At 38.9% G+C, this 19,889-nt stretch overlaps 1 protein-coding gene across 19 annotated transcripts in view; it reads right to left on the bottom strand.

The window, feature by feature from the left end:
- Nucleotides 1–19,889, bottom strand: part of LOC109099898 (neurexin-1a) — a 172,055-nt gene that overhangs the window by 132,740 nt on the left and 19,426 nt on the right. The window contains exon 5 of one of the 19 annotated variants that reach the window (XM_042767649.1): nt 11,632–12,001. The exons of 17 other annotated variants lie outside the window; for them this stretch is intronic. In XM_042767649.1, the coding sequence (XP_042623583.1) occupies nt 11,943–12,001 (59 nt within the window). In that variant the 3' untranslated portion in view covers nt 11,632–11,942. Of the gene's footprint in view, nt 1–11,631; nt 12,002–19,889 lie in introns of those variants that run through there. One more of the 19 variants, XM_042767650.1, reaches the window with a different exon arrangement.

Raw genomic sequence — 19,889 nt, 5'->3', positions numbered from 1 at the left:
ATTGCGCTTTTATTGTTGCAGAAAATGGCAGGGAGCCCTTTAGAGATTTTTTTTTTTTCTTGATTAAACATGCAGCCCTACTTCAAAACATCACCTTTTCTATTCTAGAAAGTCAAACATGTTTGAAATGACATGAGGATGAGCAAACGAAGACAGAATCCCTTTAAAGATTAAATGCATGGCATAAAACCGAGCGTATTCTGTGTTTGGAAGCCCAGCAGGCAAGCTATAATCATTTTAGTGGTGCGCTAGCATTGAACTGAGGTATAGTAACATACGATTTTATGTACAGGAGTCCAAATTCCCACCAGTAAACAAACCCTGAATCCAGTGATAAAGAATAAAATAATCCACCAACATCAGACTCTCTACTGCACTCGCACAGGGCAACAAACGCATAGCCGCACATACAGATGTCGAGCTGTCAGCGACTGGGTGAGAGTAATGCATTGAAATCTCATCAGCCACCATGTTTGAGGACACAGTATAAACAGATAACAGGATTAGGATCAAAAGCAACCCCTGTCTGTCAGAGAGCAAAATCGATTGAGTATGGAATAGAAAGGGGGGAAGAGGGGAAGATGTGAAAGAGGGAGATTGAAGGCAGGGATAGATATAAAGAGAGAGGTGAATGGAGGAAGGGAACAGACACAGTCACACACCCACATCGTATCTAAACCAAAATAAAAAAAAATAAAAAAAGACTTCAATCATGGCAAACTCATCACCATGTGGATTGCTGGTCGCAAACACGTTCACACACACAAACACACACACGTCCTCCATCACAGAGCTTTTTTTCAGAGATTCATTTCCGCCCACGTTTCATTTTTCATATCTCGGCTGGTCTCAAACTTTCACATCTTCCTTCCGCAGTCAGCTTAAGAAATCCCACAAAGCCAGGTACGAGAACGCCATTATTTTCCCGATAAACACAAGAAAATTTACGCTCTGACAGAAATGCCTCGAACACAATCATGACTTAAAAAGCACAACATCTGTGCAAAGGATGAAGCTACAGTAACCTTAACATGTAATGACTGTTTTCCATTCATGGTGGCACCTCAAAGTCAGATGCAAGAGGTTGAGCATGACGCTACATTGCGATGTGGTATACCAATACTTCAAATGCATATTTAATAAGCAAAGCAAATGCTGTTTTTGATATGCACACATGCTCCCACTCATATCTTAGCTGAACTATGAAACGCAATTACACTGAAAAATGCAATGGCATAAATACCAGAATCCCACCCCACGCACTCAATATGATATGCAAGTGAAATCACATGTTTGCATGTTTATTTCAAAATGTAACAGCATATTCATGTTATATGAGGACTGTTATATATTCCATATATAGCACAACCCTAAAGCACAGGTGTACGGCTTAAGGTGTCTCACTACCAGCTTTGCAATGTTCATTAGAGTCGGTTTGCGATTAAATGTAGGCCTGAATGTGAAATATGAGCCATTTGTTAAAGCAACACTTCTTCGATACGTGTGTCTGCAAGTTTGTCAACTGCCAATGTGTTCCACGTGCACAGTGTTATGTATATGTTGTTGGTAAATGTGTTAATGGGGAAGTATATGCATAGCTCTTGCTGAGTATGAATATATGGTTGGCGAGCTGCAAGAGAGAAGGGAGGTGAACAACGTGTGACACAGATACGATGAGTAATAAAGGCAGTATGACAGTAAGATTGAGCAAGATCGTCTACAGTTTAAATCATCATGAATTTGAATGATTATTCAGGCTGGTTAATACTGGTTTGGTGCAAAATACTTGTGGTGAAGCTGGTTGACTGATAAACTCTTGCTGGTTACGCTGGTGAAATGAGCAGTTTTCCCTCAATAAACTGCTAATGCGCTGCTTGTTAATAGTTAGTAAGGTAGTTGTTAAGTTTAGATATGGGGTAGGATTGAAGGATCTAAAATATGGTCATGCAGAAAAAGGCATTAATTTGTGCTTTATAAGTACTATTAAACAGCCAATATGCTAGTAATATGCATGCTAATAAGCAAATAGTAGTGGGAATAGAGTGTTACCAAAATAACAATTGTTGAGCATTTATACATATAATGAGAATTTCATGAGAATTATAGCTTAATCCTAAAATAGGCTTCATTGTCTTAATTACAAAACAAATTGAAATAATAACATATTATTTTCTTTTATAAACTTCTTATTTTCTTCAATAAAACAATGATTGGATGCTAGCGCTTTCAAGCTTCAAAATGTGTGTCCTTCATATAAAGCTAACACATGACTTTAGAAGACTTGACTTTTTGTCATTTTTGAGTTTACAAGTCCTCATTCATTTTCATTATATTGAAAAGTGGCCAGGATATTTGTCAAAACTTGTGTTAAATGGAAGCACAGAAATCAATCAATCAATCAATCAATCATACACTTGAAGGACATGAGGGTGAATAAATAATTTTCAATTTTAGACACACTATCCCTTCAAGAAACATGCTGCTTGCACCATCTAACAGGATTATGTACTGAAACCACCAGTAAAAGATATGTTTACAACTCTCTTATATTCCTACCCATAATCTGTAGGGATACGTGTTACAATCAATGTCTCCTTATCCTTTTCACCCAGTGTGGCCTGGACAGTTTGTAGCTCTTTCTTTCTTCCTCCCTCCCTCATTCCTTCTCTCTCTCTTGCTCCCTCTCCAATTTTCTTCATTGACTCCCCCCTCCCTCCCTTATAATATAATTTATTTATACCCTTTCAATTTCCCAGAGAAGAGGCCGTAATATTTTCTCTTCCCATCAGTAAAAGCAATCTTACACTTCTATCAGTCAGGGTGATTTGTCATTATTTAAAACCCACATTTTTCCTCCCTCTTTTTTCTCTCCGAATCCCTCCCTGCCTCCCACTTCGAACGTGGCACCTCCCCAAATGTGTTTCAATAGCTCATTAGTCCCAGTCACAGGCCGGGGTTAAAATAATAACCAAACAAAATAAATAAATTGGAAAGGAATGGGCTGCTTCTCTCTGCTATATTTAATGTCTAATTTATCTCAATTAAAGAGAACCCTCTCATCAGGAGGAGGAGAAAGGGTTAGACTGCTGCAAAAAAAAAAAAAAAAAAAAAAAAAAAGTTTCAAACATTTCTACCCAAAATTGACTTGATTGAAGTTTGAAATTAAATACACTATCAAATCAATTTTAACCACTTGCCAGCACCCATACGACACCTACCCAGTTGTCCAGTGTACAATTCATGTCCTGAGCATCCTTTCTCCCCATCCAATTACTCATGAGGGCTTCTTCCCACTTCACCAGGCTCTCCAGCAACCTTTACCTCTTCATCCCCATGGCTGCATGCCCATTCAGTAGACACCTTGATGAATGAAGTTCAACCAGAAGCATGAAATTCTATATTCTGCAGCAATGAATTTCCCTCTCTCTCTCTCTGGTGCTCGCTCTCTCACTGTGACCTTGCAACCTGATTACGGTGTAATCCTCTCCCCCATGACATGTCCTGGGCTATTTCAGTGGGTTGCCAGGCGACAGGGCCTGCCTAGGACCCCCATCGGAGGCAAAGGAGGGCGGTGTGACCGTGGGCTCTGTAAACATCACACTCACACCCGCGGATGTTCACTCTCACTCATTCACAGGATCTGCATCAGACTCCACGTCTGCCGTTCACTACTTTGTGGTGGTCTGCAGTAACCCGATAGCCTATGAGATCACACTCTTACACTCACATGCACGATCAATCACCGGTGAGGTCATGGCTCCGAACGCTTACAGTTTCATTCACTCATCTACTGTCTCTCTCACACATCACTTATTGCTCTCTCTTGAACCATTCTCAGATGGATGGCCCGTTACTGTCAATGGATGCAAATGTATGCAAATGAATGCACGCTCCAGATATTAACCTTCAGTCCAATTCGGTCTTATAGCAGAGTTCACAAAAAAAATAATCGGGGCCAGAGTTTTGGAGGGTATCAAAGTTAATCTTGCTTAAGTTTCATTCAGTTACTGTGACACATTGCCAGGTTGTCTGGAATTGATCCATGGAGGCACACAATGCATCGTGGGCATGATAACATAAACAAAAAACACAGATGTATGAACAACAGCAAACAAAAGTCAGTTTCAGCTGGATCCTTTATTATGCAGAGTAATTATTGTGCAGGAAAAGGTTTGCGTACTGTTGTACTGGTAATTTATGGTTGTAAAGACCAACTACTCTAAACAATAAAAGCTTCACATACATAAACAGCCTTTAACGTTCAATCAATACTGTACAGCTGCCTCGTACTGTACATTAGCCAATAATTCAAACATGTTACATTTTTTAAACAACAATTGGTTACGTGCATTTCTCAATACTGACCACACTTTTTTTAAACTCCTCACACAGTTCACAACACAAAGTCTGACACATCAGTAAATCTCACTTTCAGTGTGCACCAAAATACTACCTGATGTAAAACCAATATCATAAACTCCTTCAGCCATTAAAGAGCAAATGCTCTCAGCCAGCAACAACATTTTGTCACTCGAAACACACTAACCTTAAAATACTAAATACTGTACAAGTAGCCTTATACAAGGTGTATCAGTGAAATAAAAAAGGTCAATTTATTAGTTAATGCATTAGTTATCATGCCCTAACTATCATGAACTTACTCTTTTGGTTTACTACTGTTCATCAATAATTCACGTTCGTTCATAATTAATTGACGACAATATACACTACCATTGATAAGTTTGGGGTCATTGATAAGTCTCTTATGTTAACCAAAGCTTTGTTTATTTGATCAAAAATACATTAAAAACAGTAATATTGTGAAATATTATTACATTTTTATTGTAAAACTGTTTACTGTCACTTTTGATCAAATAAATCCATCGTTTCTGAATAAAAATGATTATTTAAAAAAAATTAAAATAAACTTACTGACCCCAAACTTTTGAACAGTATTGTATATAACTTGAAATGTCAAATATGTATTTACATTAATCAGCATTAATCAAAATGCTGTAAAAATAATGTATCCCACCCTCCCTGCATAATCACTCTGCAAAGCCACGCCTCCTCCAAAACACATGAATGCGTACAAGCAGACCAGAGGCTAACCAGCGACACGATGAGAGACAGCGTTGGTGTGGGACTGAATGCAAAACTGTCGAATTACCTCATGTCTCATCAACCATTGAGAAAATATTACAGTACAAAGTGCATAATATTACAATAATAAAAGCTTCCATTGTCGCTTGGTCTGCAATAGCATAATGGAATCCACTGATGATATATGCAAAAACATACATTGACAGGCAGGTAGGACAGCCTATCATCGTCCTCGGACCGAGGAGTATGATTGGACAAACATTTTATGGTCCTACTCCTTCCACAGATGATATAAATACATTTAGACCACTTAACTTAGTGATTGCTATGAGGATATAAAGAGACTTTCAACCAGCATAACAAAAAATGTTTTTCAAACCAAATCACCTACCCTGCCTTTAACATGCAGAGCATTACTGTGAAGCGTTACCAATGTTTAATTTAATTATCTTGGATCTGAACAGCACATGTATTGTTATGCACCAGTGATGTGATCTCTTTGCATGTCTGGTCTGTCCTTGGCAATCCTCTGCAGATAAATCTGAATATCCTGCATTTACTGCGTCTAGGAGGGCCATCTGATCATATGAATAGTAGCCTTATTCTTTATAAGGAATTCCTGGGATTGAGGAATGTTATGCTGATACACTACAACTGCAAGACAGTGGTGAAAAGCCCTTTTCTTCACTTATTCTTCAACACACACAAGTCTTACATAAAGGTCATCCTAGAATTAAAGGATGCATTCTGCATTGTGACCCAGTTACAGATGCGTCCAGTCACTACTTCCTCTGACAACCACAAAAAAGCACAGTGATTCATTAACATGTATAAAATAATTATGAAAATTATGAGTTGGTTCAGAAAAACAACTGCGAATGATATGGTCATTGAATGCATTTCGTATCAAAGCAATTGAAAAGCAATTAGCAAGTTTAGACCACAGACACGGCTGCTGCACTAACTGTGTGAAGAGCTTTAAAGACGTGTAATCGGCATTGAGTAATGCACATAATCAATTGTAAAAAACTAATCTGCACAGATAACACTTTGCACAGTCCTGGTTTTAAGTCAATTTTTATATAAGAACAAAGAACCCTGCAAAATGAAGTGTGACTTGACTTTCCATCACATCCTTGAAAATTTAGATCACACTTAATTTTTAATCGCACATGCTTTAGTAGGAGTGTGAACCGCTCCATCCCGACAAAGTCCAGATATAAACATGACTGTAAGGCAGCTATGCCCACTGCATCTTCAAAAGTACAGACAATTAATCATCTCTCAGCCTGCTGGAGCCCTATAATGCACTGCCTATTCTTGAATTACCGGGATGAGTAATCCTTTGAAATGTATGTGCAAAACAATACTTCCTCCGAGAGTGGATGGAGATTTATACCTCCATCTGAGAGAAGTGGGTGCGATGATCTAATTGCTGTCTCCTACCATCCTCTTCACTATGAGTCGCCCTGGTCATCCTGTGGCGCACGGGCCCACGTTAGCATACAGTAGCTGTGCTAATTGGCCGTGTTGCATATTGTAAAATCAGATACAGTCACACGTCGTGCATCACATTTCACGGAAACGGCAGCTTGAATAATCGTTAAAATGTAAATTCTTGTCTAAATGGGTTTCTTTTTTGCAAGGAACATCTACTGTTCCCGAGAAGGGTAATAAATGCGTTACTGGGAGGCTTAATTTTAATGACAAGCCATAAAGGTAAGAAATTAAAGCTAATTACCAGGTCTGCTGTAGAAAAGAGTCTGGTCGGCCCTATCCTCGCACACCAGAGTTGCCTCAAATTTATTGAGGTCAATCACCATTTACGCGACATTGCCCTACTTCTCGCCAGGTTCAATTAAACGAACCGGGGAACGAGGACTGGATTGCTCGGCTAAATATTATGACTTGCCTGACACAATGTAAAATTTTACAAAAGCACACCTAACGCTGACGCACTAAATGCATCCTTGCGAGTCACGAGTCCGGTCTTATCAAAAAGCGTTCTTCTCGACGAAGCAGCGTGAAGCCAGCTCTTTGTGAAGAGATAGCGCCCGTTGGCATATCTACCAGTTTTCAGTCTAATTTCCTGTCAATCTGGCAGATCATCTGTCTCTGCCTCGGGCTCTCCGTGGCCTCTTTGTGCATTCTATCACCCTGAGCCTTCTCACCATGCTGCCCACTGGACCGGTTGCCCCTCCCTCTGTCCTGACCTCCTCTCCGAGTGCCTATGGTCCTTGGGTGTGCGGCCACAGCCTGGAGGGACATTAATAACAGGCAGTGCTCTTCGTTACACCTCCCTGTCGCCCCAGCAACAAATTAATTCCACTTATTTATCTCTCTCGCCAAGGTCGGTGTGGATGGAACAACTGTTTATGGAACAAAAAGGACGAGGAATTATGGGTGATGTGCTGTGGCTGACAGAACCGTTTGTTTTCTCTGGCGCACTGCGAGCGAGATAAAGCTTATAATGATCAATTTGATAACAAAAACTCTGCAGTTTCACTTTTCCCTGCTCGTTTTTTGATGAACATATTTTTTTTGTAAGTGCACTAACTGCATAAAATGAGAATATAGAGTTAACGGCGAATGATAAAGAGGCAGCCATTTTGAGAGCATTTATCATGATCATTGTCATCGTCTTGCGAGTAAATTCTCATCAGGCACTTTTGTCTAGGCAACAAAAGAAGGAGTCAGGACTGATGAAATCAGTTTTCCCGACCACAGCAGCCCACAGACCCTCTCCCTCCTGCTGACATGAACTGTCCGCCTATGAAAATCATACAAACCGTCTTTATACAGTACATCATACTACACTGCTCTCATTATTCACCTCGGGAGCGAGAAGGACAGCAAGGTCTTTAAACAGGAAAATCTTGGCAAGTCAGGATGTTTTCCTGTAAATTGCACATGACAGCATAAAACAACACTACACGTAGAAATGAAACTCGTGAGGTACGGGATAAACGTTCATCAGGATTTAGGGAGATAATAATTGGAGAGTATGAGAGATCTGAGATCTTCAAGGCAACAGCTTGTCATCTTGAAGTTGCTGCACCAGATGTTGCGATTGTGATATATATATATAGTGTGAATTTTCTACAGGCTTAAATCTGTGAAGAGGATCTCTGAAGTAGCTATTCAAGGTGAATTGTGACCTGCTCCATCACACTGAATTTTTTTGACCCACAAACACAAGGAAAGTCTTTAGATAGATAGATAGATAGATAGATAGATAGATAGAAAGAAAGATAAAAAGATAAAATAAAATAAATTAAATTAAATTAAAGGAAATAGAGTTTTTTACTTTTTAATTTATTATTACCCCCAGCTGCTCCCCGGGCACCCCAGCATAAATGGCTGCCCACTGCTCCGGGTGTGTGTGTTCACTGCTGTGTGTGTGCACTTTGGATGGGTTAAATGCAGAGCACGAATTTCGAGTATGGGTCACCATACTTGGCTTATGTCACGTCACTTTTTCACTTTTTACACTTTTTAAGTTAGCTGTCGAACGTGAATTTTTACCAAACCCCCTCTACAGATCCCATACTGTACTGTGCTAAACCATGGTTCAAAATGGATCAAAAAGTGAAACAAACTATGAGACTCCAGGTCTTCCTTTCACAACGAAGCTTCCAGCAGTTATTTTCCACATTGATTTTCCTCACTGCAGCTTCGTTTGGGCAATTTGAGTCCTCTATTATTAATGTGGCTGACAGGCCTCTCGGTAAGTCCGGGCCTCCCGTACCCTGCCACTCACAAAGACCATTTGAGTCAGGAAATGAGCTTGCAGCTCCACGCTATTATAACAAAGCTAGTGAGGACGGTAAAGCGAGACAACATTCAAAAGCCTTGGATTACATCCTTGGCTGTTAAAGGAAAAGAATGGACAGTTCAGTGACCTCCCCCTCCCATCTCTCCCATGGCATTGACTGCGCTGAGGTGAAGATGAGTCAATCACAGAACCATTAAATATTGAGGCAGTGTATACACGAGCGCTATAATGAACAGCTGGATGAATAGGCAAGTGCCTGGACACACACACACACACACACACACACACACACACACAGTGTTTTGGCTGCAGGCTGTGTCTGGGTGTAGTGTTTTTTCCCTTAGGCTCAGTGGTTGCCCAGGTCCCTAATGGCCTTATACACAGGCATCTCTGCTCCGCATCGTGTGGCTCCTGCAGCCGCAGTGGCAGTGAGAAATGGCTGCAATATCCCAGTCGCCACAGCAAAGTCTGTCAGCAGTAATGGCACCACCTTTACGGATCTCTCGCTGCTCTTCTACCTCTCTTCCTCCACGCTTTCAATTTAGTTAAAGCACTGACAAACTAAATCCATTTGGGAAGATAAATTAGCCCCCTTTCTCAATGAAGTATCAGGCATGGGTCATGAAGAAATGTACGGGCACTTATTCACATTGCTAGCGGTGGAGGATTAAAGCGCCACTATGAGACATACGTACGTATATTTACATTTACATTTAATCATTTAGCAGACGCTTTTATCCAAAGCGACTTACAAATGAGAACAGTAGAAACAATCAGATCAACGAGAACAACAACGGTATACAAGTGCTATGACAAGTCTCAGTTAGTCTAGTACAGAACACGTAGCCAGGGTTTTTTTTTTTTTTTTTTTTTTTTTTTTTTGGAATATGATAGAAAACAAAAAAGGTAAGTACTAGTATTAGTTGGTTAAGTGCAGGCGAAAAAAGATGAGTCTTTAGATGTTTTTTGAAAATGAGTAAAGACTCAGCTGTTCGAATTGAGATCGGGAGGTCATTCCACCAGCTGGGAGCAGTCCAGGAAAAAGTCCGTGAGAGTGATTTTGAACCTCTTTGGGATGGCAACACAAGGCGTCGTTCACTTGCAGAGCGCAAAACTTCTGGAGGGTGCATAAGATTGAACTAGTGAGTTTAGGTAAGTTGGCGCCGTGCCAGTGGTCGTTTTGTAGGCAAGCATCAGTACCTTGAATTTGATGCGAGCGGCTATACTCCTGCGAATGGCAGATTTCGCCACATTTTCTATTTCTCTGAATCAGCACAGTGACTTCCTGGACTCAAAGGGTGTGTTTCTTAGAAATATACATCCTTGAGGTCTTCTGACATTTGTAATTGCATTAATGAGTAAGAAGTGTTGAATTATGACAGCTGACCAAGGTTTGAAAGTTTTGACAAGTATTGCAATTTTGATGTTAAAGGAATAGACACCAAAAATGATTATGTCACCTTTATGTCATTCCAAACTTGTATTTTTTTTCTATTTTCAAAACGAGCACTGGTCCCCCAATGACTTTTATTGTATAGAAAAAAAATATTTTCTTTTGTAATAGGCAAGGCCTATAGTACATTTGATACTGAATGGTAATACAAAGTGTTTCAAATAAAATGTATTAATAATGGATAAATGGATTTTAATGGGCTCATATGATGGGATTTAAATTTTTCCTTTCTCTTTGGACTGTTACAAGCTCTTGGTGCATGAAGAAGATCTGTAAAGTTGCAAAGACTAAAATCTCAAATCCAAAGAGATATTCTTTATCAAAGTTTAGACTCCGCCACACCCTCCTAAAACGCTTCATTCAAACATGCCCCCACATATCTACGCCACTATGTGGAAATATTTGCGTAATGCCACCCAAATGTTCACGCAAAGAAAGAAGCTGTGACCACAGTTAGTGTTGAAGCAGCCATGTCAGGGAGATGTTGTGTGTATCTAGGCGAAAGCAAAAGCACTTTATTTGGCCTTCCGAAAGTATGCATTTAGGAATCTTTAAAATTACTTACAACAGAACAGCAATGCATTTTATGGACGACCATTTCGTGAACCTAGGAGAGGAGGTAATTCTGATTTTGCTGCGACAATCTAGTGCTTCGGAATCAGCTACTGTAAGAATGTTTTGTTATTAAAGTATTTGCTATTGACTGTTCAAATGCGGAGTTTTGCGTGTTGTGTGTGTGTGTATGTGTGTGAGAGAGAGAGACAGGGTCACACAGTGGAATCAGCTGTCTTAACCGTCTGTGGCTTGTGTACTGCAAACACATATGAGCTTCATCACTGTGTCTGTCACGCGACTCTGTTCCCCTTTCGGGCTTGAACTGATGGTAAAAATAAGGACATTATTAACTGTCTTTACATTTGTTTTGATAGATGAAGCTCGCGATTATGGAAAGGGGCATTACATTTCCGACAAGTGCTTGCGGTGTTCGGCCAATCACAATGCACTGGGTCAGTTGGCCAATCAGAGCAGACTGTGCTTGTCAGAAAGAGGGACTTTGTAGAAAACGACGCGTTTGAGAGAGGCGGGGCATAGAGGACCTACAATAATGTACAGTATTTGAAAAATAATGTGTTTTTTTGAACATTAAAGCATGTCAACATATTCTGTTACACCAAATATACAAAATAATGATCTTTAAAAAAGCATCATATGACCCCTTTAAAAGAACCATAACAGATGATTAGGAAATAAAATAAAAAAAAGCTAAAAATAAAGTTTCTAAGAAAAATTAAGTCGTACAGGTTTGGAACAACATGAAGGTGAGAAAATAACCACAGCTTTTTCATTTTTGGGTGAATTTTCCCTTTAAAGTCACTCTGAATGGGAGAGCTGAAGCAAAACTTCGGTTTTGAGGAACATGAGGTATGATCCACATCATAAAAGAAGGAGAAAAGTATATCATTTACAGAGAAGAGCACACAACATGAACCCTGTCGGTGTGCCCTTGTTACATTAGAAAGAGGCCTGCTCTGTTTCAGCACAGGCTACAGAGCAAAGTTGCTCTTTTGACATCTGTTCCATTTGCTCTTCTCAGTTCGCTGAGTGCTTTCTCTATGAGGTATTATGGTTTTTGGCACATGCTGTGGATGCCAGCCTGCTCTCTTCTCTCTCTCTCTTCCTCTGTTTCTCACTCAAATCATTGTATGAATGCACACATGCACATCTGAAGACAGAATGAACAGAAAAGAAATCAGAATCAAGGCTGTTTTTGCCAGGCTTGGCACATGCAAGATTTGTATAATTGCTTTTGACAAAAATGCTTTGCCTATCAAATATCATTCTTCATTAAATTGCCTAGGATTCAATAAGCTGTCATATTTCCATATTTCCAATTTGACAGGTTGTTCTTGTGGAGGGAATCTAAATGGATTCCAAAACTCGCTCTCCACTCGAGCACAGTGTGGTTCGCACTTATCACGAGGAGCAAAGAGGAGAGAGAGAACTCATTTCTACCCAGTGTAAAGAGCTCCAATTCATTAACATAACACCATACCAGACATGAATATGGATTATTGGAAATCTTATGAAAGAAAACAGCCTCACTTATCCAATCTTTCCCCTCCATTTTAAAAAGCATTAATTGGAGATACAGATTCAAAGGAAGAAAGACTCAATTAAAAAGCAATTAGAACCCAGACAGACCAATGCAGCCAGAACATGTTAGACCTTTCAGCAATTACCTTTTAATCAATTAGCAAAAGCATTATGAAATAGGATTAATGAAGATCGCTCTGCACTTCACTGTTTGCAAATACAGGAGGGACAAAAAGACAGAGCAAGAGATGCAACGTTCTTCGTATCCATCACCCATTTACATGCCTAGATCTGCGGAACTTCAAATATTCGAGACCCGAAAGTGCTTTTCATTTGAATATGACTACATATACTTTGAATAGCACCGCCTTCCATAACCAATCAAACAACTACTCCTCCGGCATTGCTAGGCAACCCTTCTCTGTGTGATGATAGTCTTCTCCTTAGTCCCAAGGGGAACATCAGCTATTGTTTAAGACCTTTTCTGGTAACCACGACAACTCCTCTCACATAAAATCTTTTGTTTTACATCATTCAAGCATCATACAGCTCTTTTATAGTTTCAACACAACCCACACCAAAAGCACTCTTTGCATCTTCCCACTACTGTGAATGTTCCCTCCCAAATTAAAAAGGGATCTTAGAAACCAAAACAAGCAAATGGATGAATATTGAATAGATCTTAGTGCACAAGGCTGTAGGGCAGAATCAATATGCCTTGAATTGCAAGAAAAGTGTAAACAACATACATTTAAATCATGTACAAGGATGGAATATGCATACATAGAGGTGAATAATATCCTTCCTGTCTCTGTAAACAAAGCCAGCAAGAGAGAGCAGCTGTGATGGGTAAATCGAAACGGTACAGGCACATATCTCTCGCTGGTAGGTGTAAAGTACAAGGCAGTAGTGTTGTGCAGGGTATATGCAGGTATGCGGCATATACCTACTTCTTTATCAGTCAGCATTGCGTATACCCACTTCTGAATCCCCTCTGATGTGTATCATTCAGCAGGACATAGGCACCAGCATCCCTTGAAATATGACTGCACCCGCACCTACTCCGTCCCCCACCCCAGTCAGAGAGGATGCCAGCAGCAGCATCCTCATCCTCATGTTTCCATCCAAAGTTGTGAATTTAACTTATGTGGAAAAGCTGGAATATCACATAAAACATTTGCCAATAAGCACCATTTCCTTCTCACGAGTCAAAGAGACACGAAACAATAAATGCAGTCATTGTTTTGGAAGTGGATGTCTGCTGTTTGGGAATGCAGTCGTGTAAGACATTTCTGAGAACCAGTTATAAAGAGATACTTTGATGACAGACTGTGCTCAGGCATTTTAGAATGAGCATAACAGTTCAGATGCTGTGCAACAAAATCGCTCTGATGGTTAGACAGGTTATCCCATCCCATCAGACAAAGTCACATGACTTTTTTGAGGCGCTTTAAGGAATTTATTTGGTAAATGTGTTTCTACCTTCCATTATTCACAATAACTCTTTTTCGCAATAAAAGTCAAAAACCACCTCAAGCGAGCGTTAAAAACTATTCTGGATAAACTGAGAATCACAATTTTTTTTTTTTTTTTTTTTTTTTTTTTCAAATAGACATCACGATTCTCCCATGATTCTGAACATACAACTAAACAAAATAACATTATTTATTAGAGATTTTAACAAAATGATAATTAATGCAGTTATTGCAAAATCTGCACCACTTCTTTGGCTTATATTAATTTCAGAATGATCCTTACAATCAGCAGAAGTTAAAGGGATAGCTCACTCAAAAATGAAAATTTTATGTTTATCTGCTTACCCCCAGGGCATCCAAGATGTAGGTGACTTTGTTTCTATGAAACAAAACAATATATCAAAACCAAGCCGTTGCAGTCTTCAATCCATAAAACATAAAATTTAAGTGGATGGGAATCATGGCTTTGAGAGTCAAAAAACATACACAAACAAAACCAAATTAAACCCTGCAGCTCGTGACAATACATTGATGACGTGTCTTCTTCTTCTTCTAGCTTTACGGCGGATCGCAGACTTATAAGTGCATTACCGTCATCAAATGGGCCACTGACACTCTATCTACAGTCTCAATTCAATGGTCCACTTGAGAGATAGGTGGCGGTAATGCACATATAAGTCTGCGATCTGCCTTAGATATCTGCCAGATAAGCATCAAATTAAATGTTTTGGGTAAACTATACCTTTAAGTGACAATGTGCAAATGCTACTGGCTCATTTTGGGGTGAACTGAATATGTAAGACTAGTCTTACATGTCACTGTTTATAACACAGGGCGTTTATCCTTTGCTGGGCCGCTTGGGGGTTTAAATTAAGAGTATACTCATTTCATACTCAAAAGAACAAAAGCAGGGTGGAAAGATAATTCTGTACTGTACAAAAGTTGGCAGTCTTATTTGGAAAGGTCACACTTCAGTTTGGGGATCAGTTTTCACTATTAACTTACTATTAACTACAACTTTTGCCTCAATAAACTCCTAATTAGCTGCTTATTAATACTAAGCAAGGTAGTTGTTAAGTTTAGGTATGGGATAGGATTAACGGATCTAAAATATGGTCATGCAGAATAAGGCATTAATACAGTATACTGTATGCTTTATAAGTACTAATAAACAGATATAAGTACTAAAATACAACCAGTTAATAGTGAGAATTGGTCCCTAAACTAAAGTTTTAACAGCACGAACAATGAAAAAAAATAATAATAATAATAAAAATATATATATATCTGATATCGACTTTGAATTATATTTCTAGAATTCTATTAGAACTCTACAGTGACAGAGAAAAATACTAGACTGACTGCACAACAAGTACAAGGATAAATTGATACAGTTAACTTGTATAAATTAAATAATAATAATAATAATAATATAATACTTTAATTATTTTACAAAAAAACTACTGATAATATAATATAATATAATAATATATTAATTGGTCAAAAGTTTGGAATAATTATGTTTTTTTTCTCTCTCTCTTATGCTGCACTGATAAAAAAATATATAATAGTCATTGACATTGTGAAATATTACATATTTGAAAGAACTGTTTTTCTATTTTAAAATGTAATTTATTCCTGTGATGGCAAAGCTGAATTTTCATATACATATGATAGTTTCACTGCACACAACTATCTCACATTTCATCATCAAATCCTGCTGCAAGACATTAAGAGGGTAAAATAAAAAGGCAGCAATGAGTTTCTAAGCAACAACGTACACGTAAAGTACTCCCATTTCCCCTCAATCAAAGATACATGATCATACCACTCACACCAATTATTCGTAAACAAAAACCACTCCACTATCCTTTACAGACTGCTTGTTATATTTCATTAAAAGCATACTTCATATAAAAATCACCACTTCAAAGTCTTTAAGAACACCTTCTTAAAAGTTTTTTTGCTCAAGGAAAATTACCACCTAAACCAGCCAAGGAAGTCATTTAACACAGCACATTGTTTCCATTTCCAGTCTTGACTCAGGATTCTGTTTTTGTGTTTCCTGTTCTTTTAAATTTGCATGTGTCTTTGGCGTGATTTATGGCCTAATGATCTCTGGCCCAGTTTCTCCAGAACAGAATGAGCACAAATTATCCCCGTCCAAGACGTCACATCCCCAGCCAGGGCTGATTTACTGCCCCCCTCTCCACACGAGACGAATGATCAGCCCAAGAGCCAATGTGGCAGTGAGCCCATCTTGTGTTTGCTATTAAAAATGTGATGGGCCATACGTTTAGATTGAGACAGCCAATCCAAGAGGTTTCTCTGTTAAGTCAACTTAAATGAATTGGCCAGGCAGCAACTGACGATCACAGGAAAACAGTCTTGTATCTTTATGAAACTTAACTAGCAGAGTTTGCTACTTCAATCAACTTTATCACTATATAAAATTTTGATCATGCCACCACTGTTCGATTTTCATGACATGCCTGTGCTTCCAGAACTGACAGTTCAGCTAGAAATGAAAATTCTGTCATCATTTACTCACCCTCTTGTTGTTTCAAACCAGTATGACTGCCTTTCTTCTGTGAGGTTCAAAAGAAACATTGGTCCCTATTGACTTTCATTGTATGAACACATAACCCCCCCAAAGGCATTGTTAAAAATATCTTTGTATTACACAGAAGAAAGTAATAAATAAAAAAGTCTCTGCCATACGATAAAAGTCAGTGTTGTCCAATGTTGTTTTGGACTGACTTTTATTTTTATTTTTATATTTTTCAAAATATCTTATTTTGTGTTCCAGAGAGGGGAAAAAAAAAAACATATACAGGTTTAGAATGGCATGAAATGATGACAGAATTATAATTTTTGGGTGAACCTTCACTTTAAGAGATTCTGACCACATCCATTAATCAACTGAAGTGGTCAATAGGAAATGAGAAAACCACCCGCCAGAAAGCCTGAAGATAGAATGGCTGAAACATCCCTTCCAGAGCAATGGCTTAATTGACCTGGAAGGTTTTAATGACAAGAGGTTTCCATTTTAATAAGGGGGTAACTACACCCAGTCCATGGCTCAAATCAATTATACCCTAATATAAATCCACACTCATTGAAATTCAGAGAGCTTCCAGCCCGTGTTAAAAATATAAATGGCAAACTATTTTTAGAGTTGACATATAGAGTGGCAAACATTATGCCATTACAGGATAATTAGCTAAATAATTAAGCAAACAGAAGGAGTATCAGCGAGGGCAAGACACATAATGCTTTCCGTGTGAAACATGTCACTGCGGTTTGTTATTAAAATACACACAATGTCAATCACATCCCGTCATTATATCAGTGATGTAATTGTGTTGTTGAGTAAATTACACACTCATTAGAAATGTCATGCAGATACCCTTATTATGTTCAGCTGGCTGTGCGGTTAGCCGGATATCCGTAAAGCCCCGGCCATGTCGTGTGAATAAACACGTGCATTAATGTAGAGAGACACTGATGACCTCATAAATGTCAAACGGAGAGAATCATGATCTCTCAGTATCTACTATTAAACAATTACTCTGCCCACTTTGGGACAGTGGGCCGGAGATTAATGAGTACCCACGCACCCCCAGGGATGCCGACTGGTGCCGGCCGCCACAGATTTGGCAGGTCAAGAGGAATGGAGAAATGGCAGAGCTCATTGTCCCGCGGGGGTGCTCCCCATCCCTTCAGTGCGAGAAATTTGAAATTCATCAAAGTGGGCTAAACGGAAGGATTTAAATATGTATTTTCCCTTCTGAGGCCTTTACGCATTCATGTGTTCTGTTAATTAAGGTATTACAATTACCTCAAGAGGACGGCTTGAATTTGCACTTGAATCTGCAATGGGGCAAACAGCCCTGTTTATGGCTTCATTAAAATACCTGTCAATCAGTCGCACAAAAGATGACTGTCTGTTTATCTTTTTGCATCGCAAACCTTTAAGGGCAACTAGCTGCAGGGATCCGACTGGTTATTTTATTTATTTATTTATTTTTTCTTACCTGAATCTGAAGTTCACATTTGGCACTTAAAGGAGTGACTATGAATGCATAAGCTTTATGACTAATGAGATGTGAGTCACACAATCCACATCTTTCTTCACAATCCACCGACTGTGAAGAGGAAAATGCTTAACAGCCTTTCTCATGCATATTTACTGCTTTTCAATACACAAGCTGTCATCACGCATCACTTCAGAGCTTAAAAAAAACTTTCTGTGCGCGTGTGTGTGTGTATTTAAGGTTCATTTTCAAATGCGCATGTTGGTATGTTTAATCGCTTTTAAAGGTCACGCTGACTACAGTGCTTTATTGTAGGAGCTCTATCAGAAATTAGAAAACAGATAAGCGTCCTGTTTATTCCTGGCATCAACTTGCTGAAACAACTATAAATCACGATATCACATCTGCTACCGAGGTATAAAAGAATAAATAAAGTAAAAAATAATCTCTTGACAATTTGGCTGCTAGCAAACGATGCTCTATGAAGATAAGTGGCACAACAGGGAGTGAGATACTGCCAGCTCTACTCATGGGAGATTTATGCTGATCTTAAATAACCAAGGTCGGACGTATTCCCGCTGAAAATGAAACGGTTGTGCAAACTCAGCTTAGGGCCCCCACCCCTCCGCCTCAGGGACTGTGACTCATCTGCCCAGGATATAGTTTTCCATCACCTCAGTCACTCTCCTCTATTGACTGCAGGCTATCGATTCAACGTCTGATCTCCATCTCGCTCACCTAGGGAGCTTGTGTGTCCGTTGTGTATTGATTTGTGTTGCCAATGATTTCTCTTTTTGTTTTATTTCATTCTTTTTTTTCCGGGTTTCATTTTTAGAGTGTTTGTCATGACTTTCTACTTCTATGTAAAGCTCAAAAACACAGTTCTATGTTTTGGTCACTGAATCACAACTGCAGGATCCAAAATATCTATAATATCTGGAGAAAACTATCCATTCATCTTATTCTGGTGCCTTCTAGATTTTAGCTGTATTTGGTATGAATGCAAACATTTTTTATCTCCCTTTCAATTTATGAGAGTAAATCTTAATTTAATTGTCCATGCCCCAAAGGAAACTGAATTGGAATTTGAGTTGGAATGATAGGAAGAGAAAAGTACTAAATCTATAAAACTTTAAACCTTTATAAACACTATCAAACAAGCCTTTGACTGAACAGAATTTGGTTTAACTTAACTTTAATTCTACTTCCTGACATTTAAATTTATTAAAGGGGTCATATGATGCGATTTCAAGTTTTCCTTTCTCTTTAGATTGTTACAAGCTGTTCATGAATAGATAAGATCCCTAAAGTTGCAAAGACTAAAGTCTCAAACCCAAAGAGATATTCTTTTTATAAAAGTTAAGATTCGTCCATGCCCCCCGATACGCCTCTTTAAACACACCTCCACATGTCTACATCACTGTGTAGGAAAATTTGCATAACACCGCCCAAATGCTCACGCAAAGAAAGAAAACTTTGATTTTCGCTGTTACTGCCACCGCCATGTCGTGGAGACACTGTGTTTCGTTGTGAAAGCGAAACTACTTTTTTTGGCCTTCCAAAAGAGGACACAACTAGAAATCAGTGGTTAAGTTGTATTTACAACAATGTTCCAGAACAGTTCAAACCAAATATTCAGATGTGTGCAACACATTTTACGGAGGACGAGGACTGTTTCCTGGGAGAGTAGCCTACAATGCCGGTGTTCTGACAATGATGCTGACTCACAGCCTGTAAGTACGTTTTCATATGTAAAGGATTTGCCACTGATGATTCAAATGTTAGTTTTAAACAGTGTAGAGCAGTGCTTGATGTTTGTCATTTCTCCTATCACAAATGCAGACATGGTTTTATGTTTACGCAGCGTGATGCAACGCAATGTGTAAAAAGACAGTATAAGTGTAATTATGTCCCCACTGGATGCTACAAATGACTCGTATGTAATGGGATTT

This window comes from Cyprinus carpio, chromosome A12, assembly GCF_018340385.1.
Source record: "Cyprinus carpio isolate SPL01 chromosome A12, ASM1834038v1, whole genome shotgun sequence".
Lineage (NCBI taxonomy): Eukaryota > Metazoa > Chordata > Actinopteri > Cypriniformes > Cyprinidae > Cyprinus > Cyprinus carpio.
This window is presented reverse-complemented; position numbering and strand designations above follow the sequence as displayed.